The 18,094-nt window shown below is 40.5% G+C and overlaps 1 protein-coding gene across 2 annotated transcripts in view; it reads left to right on the top strand.

Annotated features, from left to right (window-relative positions):
* COBLL1 (cordon-bleu WH2 repeat protein like 1) overlaps positions 1–18,094 on the top strand; it is a 120,034-nt gene that overhangs the window by 86,710 nt on the left and 15,230 nt on the right. For both annotated transcript variants that reach the window (XM_029071896.2, XM_029071897.2), the window contains 4 exons: positions 1,254–1,351; positions 1,923–2,159; positions 15,157–15,310; positions 17,267–17,341. In XM_029071896.2, the coding sequence (XP_028927729.1) occupies positions 1,254–1,351; positions 1,923–2,159; positions 15,157–15,310; positions 17,267–17,341 (564 nt within the window). The remainder of the gene's footprint in view (positions 1–1,253; positions 1,352–1,922; positions 2,160–15,156; positions 15,311–17,266; positions 17,342–18,094) is intronic.

Below are 18,094 nucleotides of genomic sequence, written 5' to 3'. Positions count from 1 at the left end.
GCTTGGGAGTCAGAGGTCACGGTTCGAATCCCACCTCTGCCACTTGTCAGCCGTGTGACTGTGGGCAAGTCGCTTAACTTCTCTGTGCCTCAGTTACCTCACCTGGAAATTGGGGATTAACTGTGAGCCTCACATGGGACAACCTGATTACCCTGTATCTCCCCCAGCGCTTAGTGCTCTGCACGTAGTAAGCGCTTAACAAATACCAACATTATTATTATTATTATTGGGTGGGGCATGTACAGTTCCAAGCAGGTGCCCCAAACCTGGAAGTGGCTGTGGAAGAGGAGAAGTGACAGCATGGTGGTTGAATCAGGCCTCAGTGCCTGACAGGTAGCCAAGACCAATTGGGCCAGTGGGATGGCATGACTTCTCTGGGCCTCAGTTCCCTCACCTGTCAAATGGGGATTAAGACTGTGAGCCCCACGTGGGACAACCTGATCACCTTGTATCCTTCCCATCGCTTAGGACAGCGCTTTGCACATAGTAAGCACTTAACAAATACCAACATTATTATTGTTATTCTTATGGCATGGTGTGATACCTGCCGGAAACCCTGAAGCTCATCAACTCCGCACTTCAGGTTTCTCTATTGCTTCGACTGAAAGCTGCTCTTAGCCTTCCACCCTGATGTTTTGGTACTAGGGAAATAAACAGGAGATATCCTTGAGTTGGAAAGGGGCCTTTGGAAGAATTCACTTTTATTGTTTGTTCAAATGTCCTAATTGCTGCTTCTCTAAGGACACAGTAGATCAAGAGCATTTTAAGTGGATGCTGTGTCCAGAGCAGTGTACTAATCTCTTGGGAGAGAACAACTGCAGTTAAAGATATGATCCCTGCTCTTGAAGGGGAGCCAGTAGACACAAATTGTTGACAAATAGTAGAGACTGGAGGAAGAACAAAGATGACTAGATTTAAAAAAAATAAGTGGACGGAGTCAGGGAAAAGAGAACTTGATCGGGGAAGGCCTCTTGGAGGAGATGTGATTTTAATATGGCTTTTAATATGGTGAGCGGCGGTTTGGCGTATATGGAGGGCAAGTAATGTAGAGTAATGTACGGTAATGTAGAGGAAGTGTTTCATGACATTTTACAAGTGGCTAGCAATTAAGAATACCTTTTGCCCCTTACCCTTGAGCGTTTGGTGATTAGTATGGGATGCATGCCTCTGTATGTTTTTAAGGGGACAGTGGTCAAAAAGGAATCCTCAGGAGACTTTCGTCAATGTAAACATGTATTTTTTTTTTCATTTAGAGTCCTGCCAGATATCCCCAAATCTAGATATTCTGAAGGAAAAAGAAAACAAACGGTTTTTTAGCTTTTTCCAGCGCAGTAAAAAAAAGCGGGAACAGGTATGGATTTTTTTCCTTTTCCATGTAATTGTGTATTGGTTATAGTGTTTATTGTAATTGTATATTAGTTATAGTATTTCTCATAATTGTATATTCGTTACATTGTTTATTGTAATTGTATATTTGTTGTTGGTTATAGTATTCATTAAGTGCTTGCTATGTGCAAAGCACTGGGGTGAATACAAGATAACAATTAGACATGGTCCCTGTCCCAAAGGGGCTCACGTTTCAGGGGGTGGAAGGCAAACATACAGAAAAGCAGCATGGCGGAGTGGATAGAGCACGGGCCTGGGAGTCAGAAATCGTGAGTTCTAATCCCTCCTCCGCCACTTGTCAGCTGTGTGACTTTGGGTTCTCTGTGCCTCAGTTACCTCATCTATAAAATGGGGATTAATACTGTGAGCCCCATGTAGTACGGGAACTGTGTCCAACCTGATTGACTTGTATTTGTGGCAGTGCTTAATACAGTGTCTGGCCTCATAGTAAGTGTTTAACAAATGCAGTAACAACAGGATTGCATTTTTCTTGCATTTCATTAATATCCTAGTTTCTTCTTTTTCCATTTCACCAGACTGCAAGTGCCCCAGCAACTCCGCTGATCACTAAACCTAGGCCGACTTTTATGAGGTCGAATACCATTTCCAAACCGTTCGTTTCAAACACGCTGCCGTCTGACATGCCTAAGAAGAGACGGGCTCCTCTCCCTCCCATGTCTGCCTCTGAAAGTGGCCCTCAGCATTCTGCTCCTGCCCAAGAGAGACCAGCAGCCTTCATAGTGAAATCTGTCAGCGTTGATGAATCAAATATGGTAAGTGGGTGGTTGTTATTGTGGTGGTTTTGGGTTGTTTTTTTTCCCCCGGTAACTTTTCTCTTCTCCTTAGTATCACTGCCAATGGGGTGAAAGTGGAATGAGCTGAAGAAGAGAACTGGGAAGTTTTCCTTTTCATTGATGATAGCAAAGGTGCATTCAGTATCTACACTGTGAAAGCCCAAGCTGCTTTTCAGTATTTCGAGGCTTGTTAAAATTGGAATTATTTTCTCTGGCTGGCAATATTTCTGTTATTTCCATTCTACATTTTCTTCATCTTTTTGGTTAAGGCTAAGTAAATAGCGTTCATCTAATTGAATATTAAGGTCCGACTGTGTTCTTGACATGCGCCTAGACACTGATAAATCAATTGGTCAATCAGCCAGTGGTATGTACTAAGTGCTTACTGTGTGCAGAAAACTTTCCCAAGCACCTGGGAGAGTACATCAGAACTGGTAGACACATTCCCTGACCATACCGAGCTTACAGTATAGAGGGTGACACAGACTCTAATGCAACTAAATTACAGATATGTACATAAGTATGATGGGGCTGATCAAAAATTGTCCTAAAGATGAACGTGGATGTGTTTGGCCATAACGTAACCCGTTCTGTCTGCTAAATTTTTAAGGAATTAGGAAATGCTCAACTGTTTAGATACATTATGAGTAATACTAGGTGAGTTTTCCTTAATGTGGAGTTTACATGCAAGAATGCATTTTCCACATTTTAGGAGAACTGGTTGTGATTGATTTTGATGAAAAGAGGGTGGAAGCAGAGATGTAACCTACTGTTTTTGGCCAAGCTCATGAGCATTTTAGTACCAAGATTAAGATAGTATTTGTATCTTAAAGCACATGGTGGAGCCGTCTTTTCTCTTTATTCTTCTCGAGGTGTGATTGCTTCCCCACAGTCATTTTTAAAGAAGAATTTTGCAACAAGTCTACCAAGTAGCCTTGTGATTTTCCTGAATGTCCTTCCTGGGCATGCTGCTTTGCCAGAATATTCCTTGGCAGATTAGGTCTCATTCATTTATCATTGCTCTTCGTACCTGGTTGATTCACTGATGTCACGAATTAATTTTCACAGAAGCCATTGGGCTGCCACATTTGAATGCATGTGGTATTTTTGCATGAAATCAAATTGAATGTCTAAACTGATTAGATTTAAAGAAGTCTGAGGGCTTATTATTTTAATGGAAAATACATTTTTTTGTGTGGGAACAATTACAGGAAATCACCTCGATTTAATAGTGACTTGTAATTAATTCTAAATCCTAGATTTTTGTCTTCCTCTTAGGCGTTTGTAACTGAAATGCCGACAGTTCTCAAGTTTGAGAATATTACATTTTCAAAATTTTATGTCATAAAATAACATTTTTAAAAGTCTGATGAAAAATATGAATGGGCTGAAACATATATGCTATCTTCAGTGCTTTAGATTGAGACACAACAGTGAACTAGTATTATAAAGAACAAAGAATAAGACATAACCTAGTGGAGTTGAAATATGAATTGGGCAGATGGATTTTCTAATCCAGATATCTACAGATGATTTGGGCTACTCTGGTTTCCAACATTGAGAAGCTTGGGATCTCTTTCATTTACCTTGGGAAGTTTGTATAAGACTTCCTGGAAGAAGTTAATCTCGAAGAATTTGAAATAGATCGTAGAACTTTAGCCTAGTGGTGCCTATGTTGGTTGTCCTTCATAAGTGGAGATGACACATGAAAAATGACCCAAAGTAAATTTTAATTCAGGTAATCATGGCAAAGCACCATTTTTTAATGTTCACCAGATCTGGCAACACGTTTTATAGCGCATGAATTTAGAATTTTCCTAAATGAGCCATTTGACAAAGCTGTTTTTTTTAACTGCTTGTGAAATGTGACATCACAGGAATCTGTGGGTTTGTCTTTAACATGGAAAGCAGCTCTGCCGATTTTCTGTTGAGTGACCTCGGGCATGTCACTTGACTTCTCTGTGTCTGTTTCCTCAACTGTAAAATGGTGATTCAATTCTCCCTCCTACTCATACTGTGAACCCCATGTGAGACCCGATTATCTTCTCTCTACACCATCGCTTAGTTCAATGCTCGGCCCATATAATAAACTTGTTGTGGACAGTACTGTACTTTCCCAAGCACTTAGTTCAGTCCTCTGCATACAGTAAACGCTCAATAAATACCACTGACCGACTGACAGATAAAGGGATGTGTACATATTCTGAGCGGCCTTGTCATTTAGGTGGTCAAGTTGTTAGGAAAAAAAAAGCAAGAATCTTCACAGATGCATTTTGGAAATCACAGGGGTGTTCAACTAAAATTACATGGAAATTTTCTAATGCATTTTAATGAAATTGACTCTTGCCTTAAAATTGTTTATGTAGCCAAATGCAAGCATCCGGCAGATTCAGCAGAGAAAGTAAATACGTTGGTGACTCTTTCAGTGCTTTTCAACTTCATAGCTTGATTCCAATTAAAGATCAAGGCAGACGGTGTCAGCCTAAATCTGCATGCTGCATATCTGCATTTCATACTTGCTTTTGCCTCTGGAATTAAAAGCTTCATTTTAATGAATTAAACTACTGGAATGCTGAACAAGATGAAGTGTGACACAGAGTGGCAAACACACATGACAGGATAATTTGATTCCAAGTCCATAAGCAAAGATTTTTTTAGCTGCACCATTAGTCTCATCTTCCCAGAATATTTTTCCATTCCAGCATATAAATAGACCACAAGAGAGCGCTGTTTAACAGAGGTTCAGCAATTCTATTTTTCTTCAGACTTTTCCTGTTACGGAGAAAAAAAAGTTCTCTAGTTGGACAATATTGAAGGAAAATGGTGCATTTTGATTTAGTTGCATTTAAAAAAAAATGTATTATGTATTTGTCTTTTCTGGAAGGCAGAGACGAGTGAGGAAAAAGGTGTGGCGTGTTCCTAACATGGCCATGCTTTGACTGTGTCTTGACTCCTTGGGCTTCTTTTCATAGTCTTTTTCTGGAGACTTTTTTCAGGGTTGAAATAAGTCTCCAGAAGGCCTAGGCAGCAGAAGCTCAGCAGAACCCCACCAGGCTCCAGTTGGTCCCATCCTGTCCTATCTAGAGTGCGCTAGTGTCCCACTTTCATCCTCTTAGTAGTGTTCTTCCTCTAATTACAGGCGAAAGTGTTGATCCTCCAATACTATTACAGCAGGGAGAGTAGGCTGTCTGTTAGCATGGCCCCAGGAGGACCCTTTCTGCTAGTGGTGAGGCCCTTTTTGATGGCCAAATGGGAGATCTTTTTCTAGGGTATGGGTACAGAAGAACTCGTCCCTGACTTATAAAGTGGCTCTGGGGTAATGGGGTGTACTGTCACAGAGGACTGAACTGGAGGAAATGGTCCTAAATCAAATGCAGAAGGGATTTTTGCTGAGGCAAAAGGAAGAACTTGAGCACCGGCATGGGCTGCTAAGGGATATTGAGAATCTCAATTCTTGGCATCTGTAAGGAAGATGGTTTAGTCATTCACCTGCCTGGAGTCAGAATTCTGATCTAGTTAATTTTTCAAGGCCCCTTTAGAGTCGAGATTCTATTACAATTCAGCCCCGTGAATAGCTGCAAAAAAACCTATAGGCTGCTAAAATATCAGGCATTTACTAATATTCCTACTTTTCTTCACTAGCTTGACCCACCCATTCAATTGTTCCTTTTGTCTTGTGGTTAAGGAATCATAAACGTAAGTGAGAAATCATATATAGCAGGCACTGCACAAGTTCACAGAATGATGTCTTTCCCAAGCATCCTTGGTTTCGGGTTTGTGCTTTCTCTCCTTGGGTATTTCCCCAAGTGCCCTCACAGATGACCCAGGTTGTTGGTTTGTTGTTTCTAGCCTGATGGGGTGGCAAATGGTGGTTCCTGAGCTCTTGCCTTATTAAAATGTTAATGAAACTGATGAGAACTGAACAATAACCCATTTTCTGAAGTAAATCCCCCCCCCCCCCAACTTCTTCGGGAAGATACGATGGAAACAAGACCTCTTCCACAATTCTTCTGCATTAGACAGGAACATTTTTGCTTCAGGAGTTTGAGATTAGGGTGTTAACCTATATAATACCAATTAAGACTAAACTACAGACCACGTGAAATTCAGAGTGATCTAAGGAGCATGCAGGATTAGAAACTATAGCCAGGATTCAGTTGATAACTTAAGCAGAGACAAATAACTAAATGAAACGCATCTTTTGGTGAGAGCCCAAACAAGAGTTTATCAGAAGCCCACAGCACAGGAAGCTAAACTGAATTTCCTCTTCAAGCTCTCCCTGAGAAGTACTCAGCCCCATCCCCAAAGAATTGAGACTCTTCCACTACTGGCTGAAGAGCCAGTCCCCTCTCAATTCAGGATGTAGTATGGATGCAAGTTTTGCGCTTCTCATTCCTTCCCAGCAATTCTTTTGTCAGACTTTTAGTGTGAGGGTTTTGAAACACACTGCCCAACTGTGACCTTGCTCTCTAGCCCTTTGATTTTTTTTTAGGTCTAGTGCAGCACTATTTCCAAATCCAAAAGAACTATTTTCCTACTTCTCCAAACTCTGACGTATTTGCTCTGACAAGTTAGTCAGAATCCCCAATTCCCCATCTTAACACTGTCCTCACTTTCCCATTTAATAATGGGAAATGTTCTGTAAGGATGTTTTATCCAGAGGGAATTTTTTTTCACGACCTTCTTTTCTGATGACTTTCATTCACCCGAGTTTCTTTTGTACATTGTAAGTGTGCCTTCTGATCACTCCTGATTTTGAGTGCTGCTTACGGACTTTTCTATATCACCTGTAAAATGAGTCAGTGGAAGTTATACAGGATCATTACTCTGCCTTTGAACAGTAGCTATTTCAATCCTTAAGAAGCAGGTCAGATTCTCCTTAAATTATAGAACAGGAACACGGAGGGTTCCGTAACCTACTTGGGACGATGGTCCCTCTGGAAATTGAAGGTTAGGAACATGTCCCTGATTCCAAGCTTCACAATGAGTTTACATGTCTCTAATATACCCCTGAATATGTCAGAGATGAAAACCACTTGTTGGATCTGTGTCCAAAGGATGTACATCCCTGTGAATCCAGGCAATTGGCTAAAGTTCCTAAGTGGAGCCCAGCTGGAGTTATGACAGGGAAAGAAGGGAGGAGTGTCAAGGGATTCCTCCACTCATTCCCCTCCAAAGAATTCGTTGGGTTTTCTTTCCTCTGTGAGCAATCATTCTGACCCATCCAATTTACTGCCCACCATATAGAAAGCCTATTTTTTTGGCCCTGAGATTGATTGGCCCGAGTAGAACCAGTCTGTAAGACAGCTGGGAGATCTATTTTTGCATGTATCTATGTAGATACTTTGAGTATGTTTGCATGGTTAGGCCCGTTCTTTCCCCTGCCCCCAAGTGAAGTCATTAATATATGGCTTCTTAAAATGTAACTTAATGGCAGTGAGTGCTTCCTAGGATAATTCCCCTGGTACGACCATCAGATTAGAAACTGATTCTGTAATGATTCTACAAGACACCATGGTGTAAACGGGCAGGGCTGAAACTGGATGCTTTCATTTGTACTGAAGGGATTCTGGGACACAGATAAATCAGGATTTATTCCACTTTCAAGTGGAATTATTTATTCAGGACACTTTGGAGAAGACAAGGCTCGACAACCAGGAGCATCCCCATGTCTAGCCAGACACATAGTCCTTGATGGTTCCAGACCTTGTTCCAGCTGGAACCTACTCTAGCTCTCAGCAAAAAGACCCAGCACGTACCTACTATACTACTGTGTCCTACTATATGCTTCTCCTACCATTACGAGCTCTGGAATAAATGGAATACGACCTCTGTGCGATCAAAATGAGGAAATCAGACAACCATTATTGAATGTAAGGTAGAGGATTTCATAACTGTTTATCCTTAAACATGCAATATTTCAGCTTCATTGTTGGATGTGAATGACCCCATAATCCATCATGACAAAATGAACTGGATCCTGTCATTTAACCGAGTGTCCGCCGGGCATTGGCACATTGGACTCGGCCTCGTTTTTCATTCAAAACTGATTAAAGGGATTGAAGAACATGTATCTTTAGGCTAGGTGGCTGGTCATCCTTGTTTTTTCTTATTTGCCAAGGCAAGTTGCCTAATGGTGAGAGTGTGCCGTAATGAAATGTGCACTGGAAAATATTTCCTGGATTTGAGTGTAAAGAATCGCAATTAAGATATGACTCATCCCAAATATTGAGATGGACGTGAGTTTTCTTTCAGGAGATTGTTGCCTTGAGTAAATATGAGGTAGACAATATTAGGACATGCCGCTACCAGTGTTAAAGACATTTTTAATCCCCAATTTTTTTCCCTGGGGGCTGCTTCCCACTGCAATGCCAAAACCCACATGGGAGAGCAACACCAGAAATAACAAGCTACTGCCGGTCCTAGAAAAAGAAATGAGCATTGAAAAAGCTTGGACACGCCATACGCATGACGGGTGTGTGTCAGCCCTAGTCCGAAAGTGGAGCTGAATCTCATTTGCTTGCATATGTTCAATGATGTTTTTCTCATCCTGAAATGCACTCCTTGAGGACAGGGATTTCCCAAGCTCTTAGTTCATGCACTGCAGAGAGTAGATGCTCAGTAAATACTACTGATTGATTAATGGTCGATTACTGTTTCAGATTGGTACATTGTTTTCTTTGGCCACTAACTGAAAGAACGTTGCCAAAAGTATAAAAAGTACAGCTCTTTATTAGGGATGTGATTTGCTCTGTACGATGCAAGAGGTTGAAGGCAATTACCTAATTTACATTTTAATAAAGAACATTTCTTAATGATAGGGGTCTATACCTTGCCATGTGCCATAAAATGATTCTGGCACAGTACCCATTGCAGTAATCATTTGATTTTATGTACAGATCCCAATTTGTACTGGGGGAACTGCTTACTACCACCACATGAGCTTTATTCTGGGAAAAGGATTGTAATTTGCCAGTAAAAGTGAAAGATTGTCCCTTTTAGGCATGTCTGTTAAGCTCATTGTGGGGAGGGAATGTGTCTGTTTTACTGTCATGTTGTGCTCTCCCAAGTGCCCTGAATACAGTAAGTGTTCGATAAATGATTGAGTGTGTTAACTTTTCAGATGCTTTTTCTACATCATTTTTCTGGTGATGTAGATTCAGTGAAGGGAATGGCAGAAAAATAATTCACCAATCAACTTTGAGTCCTATTTGGGGATTCAGTGTTCTACCAAGCCATTTGACAAACAGCACATGCAGTAGGGTGTCCCCTTTTCACTTCCCTTCCCGGTGAAAAAATATCACACACTCACATGCAATTCTGCAATTGCTTAGGAACAGTTAAAAGTAGGCTTATGGTTGCCATGGCACTTGCAGCTTGGCATGCCGGGCCTAACTGTCCTACTTCCAAAAATATGATTCCATTCATTCACTTGATATACCTACTGTAAAACTTTGTGGCTTCTTAGAAAACCTTGACTTGGACAAACTTTAGGATATAGTAATATTTAAATGAAGCATAGATCAATTACTAGATGGGAATATTGAGTAGATGTAAAAACTTTAATGTTTTTGATGTGAAGATGACTCTGGTGAATTAGGAAGTATTCTGTGAGAAAGAGCTCTAGAACCAGAAAATGGTATTTTAAAGCAGTGGTGGGATGTTTCTTTCATAGTTACTGAAAATCATTTAGAGTAGGCTGAAAATGAGGAGCTGAAGACTATGGCAGAAATAAACTAAAATCCAAAAATCTATCATAGGTTAGACTCTGCCATTTGCTGAGGTACTTTAATTCTAATAATCAAAATTTAGAAACTGGGTTAAATCAAGTCTTAAGTAACATCTACTGTCTGGCACAAAATGCAAGAAGGGAAGGAACAAATATCCACCTCCTCTCCTTTCCCCCTCCTCACACTCCGATGGAGAACTCAGCAGTATTTATTTATTTAGTGCTTACTTTGTGCAGAGCATTGTACTAAGCTCTTGAGAGAGTGAAATGTAAGTTTTGTTAATGTATGAACCAATAGTATAACTTCCCCAAATTGTTAGATTACCTTTGATCCACACAGCTACTACACTGGTACAGGCACATGTCATATTCAACCTTGAACGTTGCATTAACTTCCCTGTTCCCTGCCATCCAGTCTCTCCCAGGCTATATTTCAGCCTGTTGCCCAGACCAATTTTTCCAAACCGCTGTTTTGCACACGCCTTCCCCCCCCCCCCCACACAGAAATTCTCCCACCTTGGCCCATTCCTCTCCACACCAAGTAGAAAATCCTGACCACCAGCTTTAAGTCACTCAATCAATCATCACCATCTTAAATGCTCTCCTCTCTCACTACACTCCAGCTCACACATTTCAGTATTCTTAAACCAACCAACTCACTGTACCTTGCTCTTAGCTCTTCTGCCAATTAGGCAGTTTATGGTGTGAAATGAGAAGAGCATTGTTTTAAAAAGATACCCCAGTGTCAATTTTCAAATGGTAACAGGTACAAATGAAGAGCAATGTGCACCGATTGAGAAATGATTTGTCAGTGACACTTTAAATCTGCTCAGCCAAATACACACACTAATAAACTATCTTGTACTGTCGTCTTTGAATCTGAAGGGTAGCTATGAGTCGCTTATCATTTATGGATAGTTTCTTCACTTATAGATATATGTATATATGAGAGGAAAAGCAAAATACGTATTTAGAATGGATCAAATCAAATCTCTTTCTCAAGTCCATTTCCAAAACCCTTTCTCCCAGTCTTAATAGGCAGCTTCCATGCATCCTCTTTCTCTCAACCTTTTTTTTTTTCTTTTGCCCATTTCTCCTAACAAAATGTAGTTTGACCATTAACTCACCGTGTTGAATCCCCTTGAAGAAAAATTTGATTCTGTTGGGAAATTTTTGGTTAAATTTTAAATTGTAGAATCTGGATCTGATTTGTAAAAGATCGTTTGCCAAGTGGCACCGTGTCTTCAAGAGGTCACACTGACCTTACATTCCTTTGCTTCCAACTTTCAGAGTCATGGTTGTTTCCCTGTCACAGATCATAAAATCTCATTGTTTTTAGTCCTTGTAAGAGGTACAGTCTCCCCTAAGGGCAAAACTGACCAGCATTAGGATAATGGAGTAGCTTGAACTTTTTCACTGGTAAAAAGAACCCTTGAAATATTTACCTTTATATACCTCTTGAACTTTAAACCATTACCCCTGCATTATCTTTTCTTGTAAATTTCAATAATAATGAAGTAAAAGAAAAACCTTAGGGCAGATCATTTCAAGAATGACAGCAGCCAGTGATAAGTTCCGGGTTTTTTGGTGTTCTTTTTAGTGTTTATTTTCATATAAAGTCCTCATAGAATTGAACTGGTGAATACTTTCCCGATGACCTTGTTGAATCATCAGCCCTAAGGTATAATTGCTCTCATTCTATACTTTTTGTTTAAAGTTGCAACGGTGTCCTTCAATGATGAAATGAAATGAAACTGATTTACAAATAGACAAACCTATTTTTTCTGGCCAAGAATGATGGGGTTGAAGGGTGCATAGAACTTGTTAGTCCATGAGCATTTGTTAAAAAAAGTTATTTAATTTCAGGCTCTCAGTGTCTAGAGCACTTTTTGAGGTATTGTGGGATTTACAGAATTGGAAATGCAGTCCTTGTTCAGTGTTTAAAATTCTATGAAGTGGGACAAATACATATAAATAAATACCTGTGAACTCAAACATGTATATGTATCTAAGTGCACATATGTATTTAAGTTTCCATGTATTTATGTATGTGTGGGAGAGAGAAATATAAAGAGCTATTTACAGCTGTGCAGAGTTGTTATTGAGGGTTGCTGGAATGCACGGAGAAGCAGTGTGGCCGAATAGTTTCAGTGTGGTTGAAGGATGCAGGTTCTTATCCCAGCTCCACCACTTGTCTGCTGTGTGACCTTGAGCAAGTCACTTAACCTCTCTGTGCTTCAGTTATCTCATCTGTAAAATGGGGATTAGACTGTGATCCCCATGTAGAACATGGACTGCGTCCAGCCTGATTACCTTGTATCTATCCCAGCACTCACAACAGTGCCTGGCATCTGGTAATTGCTTAACAAATCTCTCCCTTCCCTCCACCCCCCCCCCCCCCCCAAAACAATAAAATATAAAAAATCTGGAGCCAGAGCAATGAGTGGGGAATTTGCTTCGTGGAAGAGGAGAGCAAAATTTGGAAGTAGGAAGTTGAAATGGCTTGAGGGGAAAGGGAGGGGCAATATTTCAGATAGGATGACATGTCCAATAGCTTAAAGACAGAAGGAGGTAAGTGGATTTGAAGATGGTAAGAGAAGACCAATCTAGGTCATAGCTGGAGTCAGGTGTTGCTAATTAAGGGTACAGGAGAATCAGAGAGAAGTTAAGGGGTGTGGTTACCAGGAGTTGGGATGTCAAGAGGAGGAAAGGGCTTGGTAGTCCATAATAGTAAGTTTAATTACATTTTGTGAAGCGATTGGGAATTGTTGTTGCATTTTAAAGTGGGAGCAACATGGTTAAAATGATGCTTGGGAAAACATTAAGACCTGGACTTGAATCTGAATGCATTTCAGCTTGTCTTTGAAAAAAATAGCATGGCTTATTTTATTTTTACTTGGGTCAAATAGCTGATTTACACAAACACTTTTGTCCCCATCCTGTATTAGTTATCATTAAATGTCCTCACAGGCAGAGAGTCATGCACATAAAGAGTCTTCAGACAGACAAAACTGTAGTCCAAAACACATGGCCTTTGTAATTATGTAAGCCTGAGGGTCAGCTCAGGTGTAGCTAGCTCATTTTACACCCCTTTGGGCTATTATTGGCCTTTTCTATGTTGGCTGGATCCTGTACTCTCTCCAGCATAGAACAAAAGGTTTCTTCTCTACTATTCCAGCTCTTAAACTCTCGAGTCCCAATCCCAACTGAAAAAGAAGGGATTCTCGGGTTGACTAAAGCAGCTCTGACATCATAGCCCGCCCTATTACTTCATGTTTTTGCCTGGATTTTAGAGGGTCAGTTAATCTGATGTCGCTGAAATATTTTTAAGATGTTGCCTGGAAAAATTTTCATTAGCCTCCAGTTTTTAATTACATACTCTTCTCCATTTTTCCCCGGGCTCAGGGAAAGCATACTTCCTAAGCCTTCACTGAAAAAAACAGAGTGACCTACTGAAAAGAGCATGGCCCTGGGCATCATAGGATTTGGGTCCTACTCCCGGCTCCGCCTTTTTGCCTGCTTTGTGATCTTGGAGATGTCACTTAGCTTCTCTATGCCTCAGTTTCCTCACCAGTTAAATGGAGACTCACTACGTATTCTCTCTTCCCCTTAGGTTTGCTTCTCAGGTGGGACAGGGAGTGGGTCCGACTTGATTGTCTTGTAACTAACTCGGTGCTTAGAACAGTGCTTGTAAGCACTTAGATGACATAATAATAACAATAATAATGACAATAATAACGATAATTATGTACCTGCTTATTTTGCTCCAGTTTATCCTGATACGGCATTTTCCGAGCACTACTATCCACACTCCTAAGTTAATAATTTTCTTGGTGAGATTGTTCCGGGGCTGTTTTCTCCTTCTCTACATGTAAGCTGACTCACAGGGAAGAGCACCATAAAACCCTTACAAATTCCACATACACCCATCCTCCCTCCCCACTTTGTTAGCCACCTGCAGAACAAACTCCACTCGCACTGCGCATTTAGCTGCCAGGAAAATCTGTGCCATTTTTTGAGAGTCTGGCTGGTGGGTTTTGAGAGGAGGTAAGAAAGTTTAATAGAGCCTAGAGTTGACTACACTTCCTCTGCTTCTTGGAACATGGGTTTTAGTGCTATCTCTACCACTGCCCTTGGATAGGTCATCTAACCTATTAGTCAGTTTTCCATCTACAAATCGGGATAAATGATATTTTATTTTCTCCTCCCAATCCCATATCTTCCTCCTGCCTGAAACTACATAAAACTGCGCCAGATAATGGTTGAGAAGGGTGTAAGCATTTTGTTGAGGCCTTTGAAAAAAAAGTAGTAGTCAACTTAATATTTGATCACTGATACACCTATAATCCCATAATGCGTATGCATATATGGTTTCAACTTCATATATTTGTGACTTTTTATACATTCTAACATTTTGTCTACATTCTAGCTCCACGATTACTTTTTCTTTAAGAAAATTGCAACAGAAGTACAATGAATAATCAAGAATTATTTGCCACTGTTGTTTTTTTGATTTGAAACCCAGAAGAGTGAAGCACTCAAATACCCATATGTGGTTCATTTAGAAGACAAATTTTTGATTAAAAAAATAGCTTTGTATGAGTCTTCAGCCTCAAAGTGGTTATAGGATAATATATAGTATTTTTATATTGCCTTAGCCTAAACATATATATTTATACCCATCCTCAGTACTTGTGTGGGCAGGGATTCCTTGTGCTTTACTCTTCCCAAGTTCTTGCAACACTACTTAATAATAATAGTATTTGTTAAGCGCTTGCTATGTGCCAAACACTGTTCTAAGCGCTGGGGGGGGGGGGGAAAAAGTGATCAGGTTTCCCACACAGGGCTCACGGTCTTAATCCCCATTTTACAGATGAGGTAACTAAGGCACAGAGAAGTTAAGTGGCTTGCCCAAGGTCACATAGCAGGCAAGTGGCGGAGCTGGGATTAGAACCCACGTCCTCTAACTCCCGAGCCTGTGCTCTTTCCACTAAGCCTCGCTGCTTCTACCTTACACTCTGTAGGCACTCTGATGAATAGTGTTGATTGATATCAACTTAATTGGTCATAATAATTGCAGTATTTGTTATCACATACTATATACCTAGTGCTCTATCAAGATAATCAAGTCAGACACAATCCCTTCCCACATGTGCTCCCAGCCTAAGTAGGGTTGAAAGCTATTTTTTATTTTTATTTTTTTCTTCATTGCCATTTTTCTAACTCTCTTTGTTTTCTTTTTCTTAGAACCTACCTAGTGTAGACATAATGAGAACAGGATCGCTGCATCTCAGTAGCACATCCTCGGCTAACTCGTCTTTGAGAAGGACAAAACGTAAAGCACCATCTCCACCTTCTAAAACCCCACAGAACGACAATGATGAAAACGGAAACGTTACTGGTAACTTGTTTTTCCGGGCGTAGTTTTGATGACCTGGGCAAGATTGAAAAGATATTTCTCTGGGACTCAGGTTATTCGTAATAACCATCGATGAAAATCTTCCACAATGTCGTCTGGTTTTCTCTCAGTCAGTGGTATTTGATGTGGCTTTCTGTGTACAGAGCACTGTTCTAAGCACTTGGGAAAGTACAATAGAATTAGTAGATTTGATCCCTATCTTCAAGGATCTTATCTAGTGGGAGAGATAGATACAAAAACAGTTTACATATAGAGAAATAGGAAAAGGTATACGTATTTGAATTAGTGCTTAAGTAATAGGATAGGATGTGAGTACGTAAGTGTCATGGACATTGCTGAAGTAGCAGTTGGGAAGATATAACTTGGGGAGATCAGAAGTTAATCAGGGAAGGCCTCTTGGAGGAGATTTGATTTCAGAGGGCTATGGAGATGGGGGAGAGCTTTATTCGGTGTGTCATATTTGAAGAGGGAGGGAGTTCCAGGCAGGGGGCAGGGTGCAAACAAGAGGTCAGTAGTGGAGAAGCTGAAAATGAGCCACAGTGATTAGGTTGACTTGAGAGTAAAGAAGTGTACACTGGGGTATGGTGGATAAAGACAGTAGATAAGTAGGAGGGAAGTTGCTGACTAAGTGCCTTAAAGCCAATGGTCAGAAATTTCCGCTTGATGCAGAGTGGAGTGGGAAGGTGCGTATACGATTTTACAAAAAATATAGAAAAATTTTACAAAAATGAAGTATGGACTGGAGAGGAGAGAACCTCCAGCTGTGGAGACCAATGAGGAAGCCGATGCAGTAGTCCAGCCAGAATATGACAAGTTTCTGGACCAGTATTGTGACCATTTGGCTTGAGAGGAAGGGGAGGCTTCAGGAAGTATCGTGGAAGAAAACCAGACAGGATTTGGAGACGGACCGACTAGAGGGCATGAAAAGGAGGGAGGTGACAAGGTTAATATCGAACTGTGGACTACAGAGGTGGAGAGGATGGTGGTGGTGTCGACTGTGATGGGAACATTATGCGGAGGAGCAGATGTGGCAGGGATGATGAAGAGCTCATTTTAAGCCATAAAATTTGAGGCACTGGTCAGGACATCCAAGTAATGATGTCCGGGAAGCAGGAAGAAATATGAGATTACCGAGGAGAGAGTTCAGGGCTAGCAAGACGGATTTGAGAATAATTTGAATAGAGGTGGTCGTTGAAGGCATGATTGCCTGTGAACTTCCTCAGGGAATGAGGGTAAGTCAGAAGACAAGGTAACTAAAACAGAACCCAAGGAACACCTTCAGTTAGAAGGGGGAGTCAGAAGAAGGGCTGATGAGAGAGACTCGAAGGAGCTGCCAGAGAGATAGGAGGAGAACTAAGAACAGTATCAGTGAATTCAAGGTTAGATGTTATTTCCAAGAGGAAGGGAGGCCCTCTGGGCCAAAGGCTTCTGAGAGGTCTAGGAAGATTAGGATGGAGTAAAACCTATCGGATCTGGCAAAGAGGATGGTGCATTTTCACTGCAGTGAACAGTCTGGAAATCGGATCTTGTGGGGTGAAGGAGAGATTTGGAAGAGAAGAGGTGGGGAAGTTTGGACAAGAATGGGAACAGGAGATGAAGTAATAGCGGGAGGGTGCAGGGTTAAAATAAAGCCAAGGAAACAAAGTCAAGAGGGAGGATTAAGAGAATTATGATCATAAAGTACCTTTTGAGGCCAAAGTACAAGTTCGTGTTTCTTTTTGGAAACAGTGATGCTGTTCTGTTGGAGAATTAACTGGGATCCAAACTTGTCTTGACTTTCTTTATTGGCAAGTAGTGGGTGCGTAGGATGCTTTATTCAGGTTACTGTTTAGCCAGAGTCTTTAAGAAGAATTGTTAGAAAATGTGTTCATTTTCTATTCTGTACCGACATGAGATGTTGCTGATCATGTGCTTATGCTTCTATTCTGTTTGCTGCAGCCCTGCAAGCAGTAGAATCTGTTCCTGTAGATGGAACAACGGATGTCAGGACACCTGAAGTTCCTTCCATCCCAGGTAGTTTCACACTCCATATTGCTCAGGGTCAAATTCAGTAAATAAAGTAAATCAAAGCACTCCGGGTAATAAGCTGGGATCCTTGTAGAGCTTGCGATACTTATGATTATTGCCATCTTAAACTCTTTAAGAGATTTCAGCTGAAAAATGAAAAGGAGCACTTTTTCAGTGTTTTCCACTCTTGGTAAATATGCTTTTAGGAAAAAGAAATTCTTATTTTGCTTTGTTTTAAAAATGTCTTAAGAGATTCCTGCCCCCAAATTTCCCAGTAATTTTAATTGGGGATTGAATTTAGGCCAACTGGAGGGATAAAAATTTGTTAGACTTGAGATTTTTATAGCCTATAAAGTTATTAGGTGTCCTTTTTCAGGGTGGTTCTAATTGTGCAGGTTTGTTGGCATGACATTTAAAACTTGCATTCTACCATTTTAGAGTGAATTACGTGCATTCTTTTAATAAATTGAGAGATGAATCTCTTCGTGCATTATGCTTACAGGTATACATAATATTTCATGTTATATATAAGGTCTTCTGTAATATTCATTCATTCAATCGTATTTATTCAACACTTACTATGTGCACAACACTGTACCAAGTGTTTTGGAGAATACAACAATAAGCAGACACATTCCCTGCCCACAATGATATCTTTGGAAAGTTTAGACGTCTCATCAGTTTGTTACTTCGTAATTTTACCTCTTTATATACTGACTATCCTTTTAAAAAGAAGCATTGTTCAAAAAATAAAGATGA

This window comes from Ornithorhynchus anatinus, chromosome 9, assembly GCF_004115215.2.
Source record: "Ornithorhynchus anatinus isolate Pmale09 chromosome 9, mOrnAna1.pri.v4, whole genome shotgun sequence".
NCBI lineage: Eukaryota > Metazoa > Chordata > Mammalia > Monotremata > Ornithorhynchidae > Ornithorhynchus > Ornithorhynchus anatinus.
Note: the sequence above shows the minus strand (reverse complement) of the source record. Positions and strands in the feature narration are given on the sequence as shown.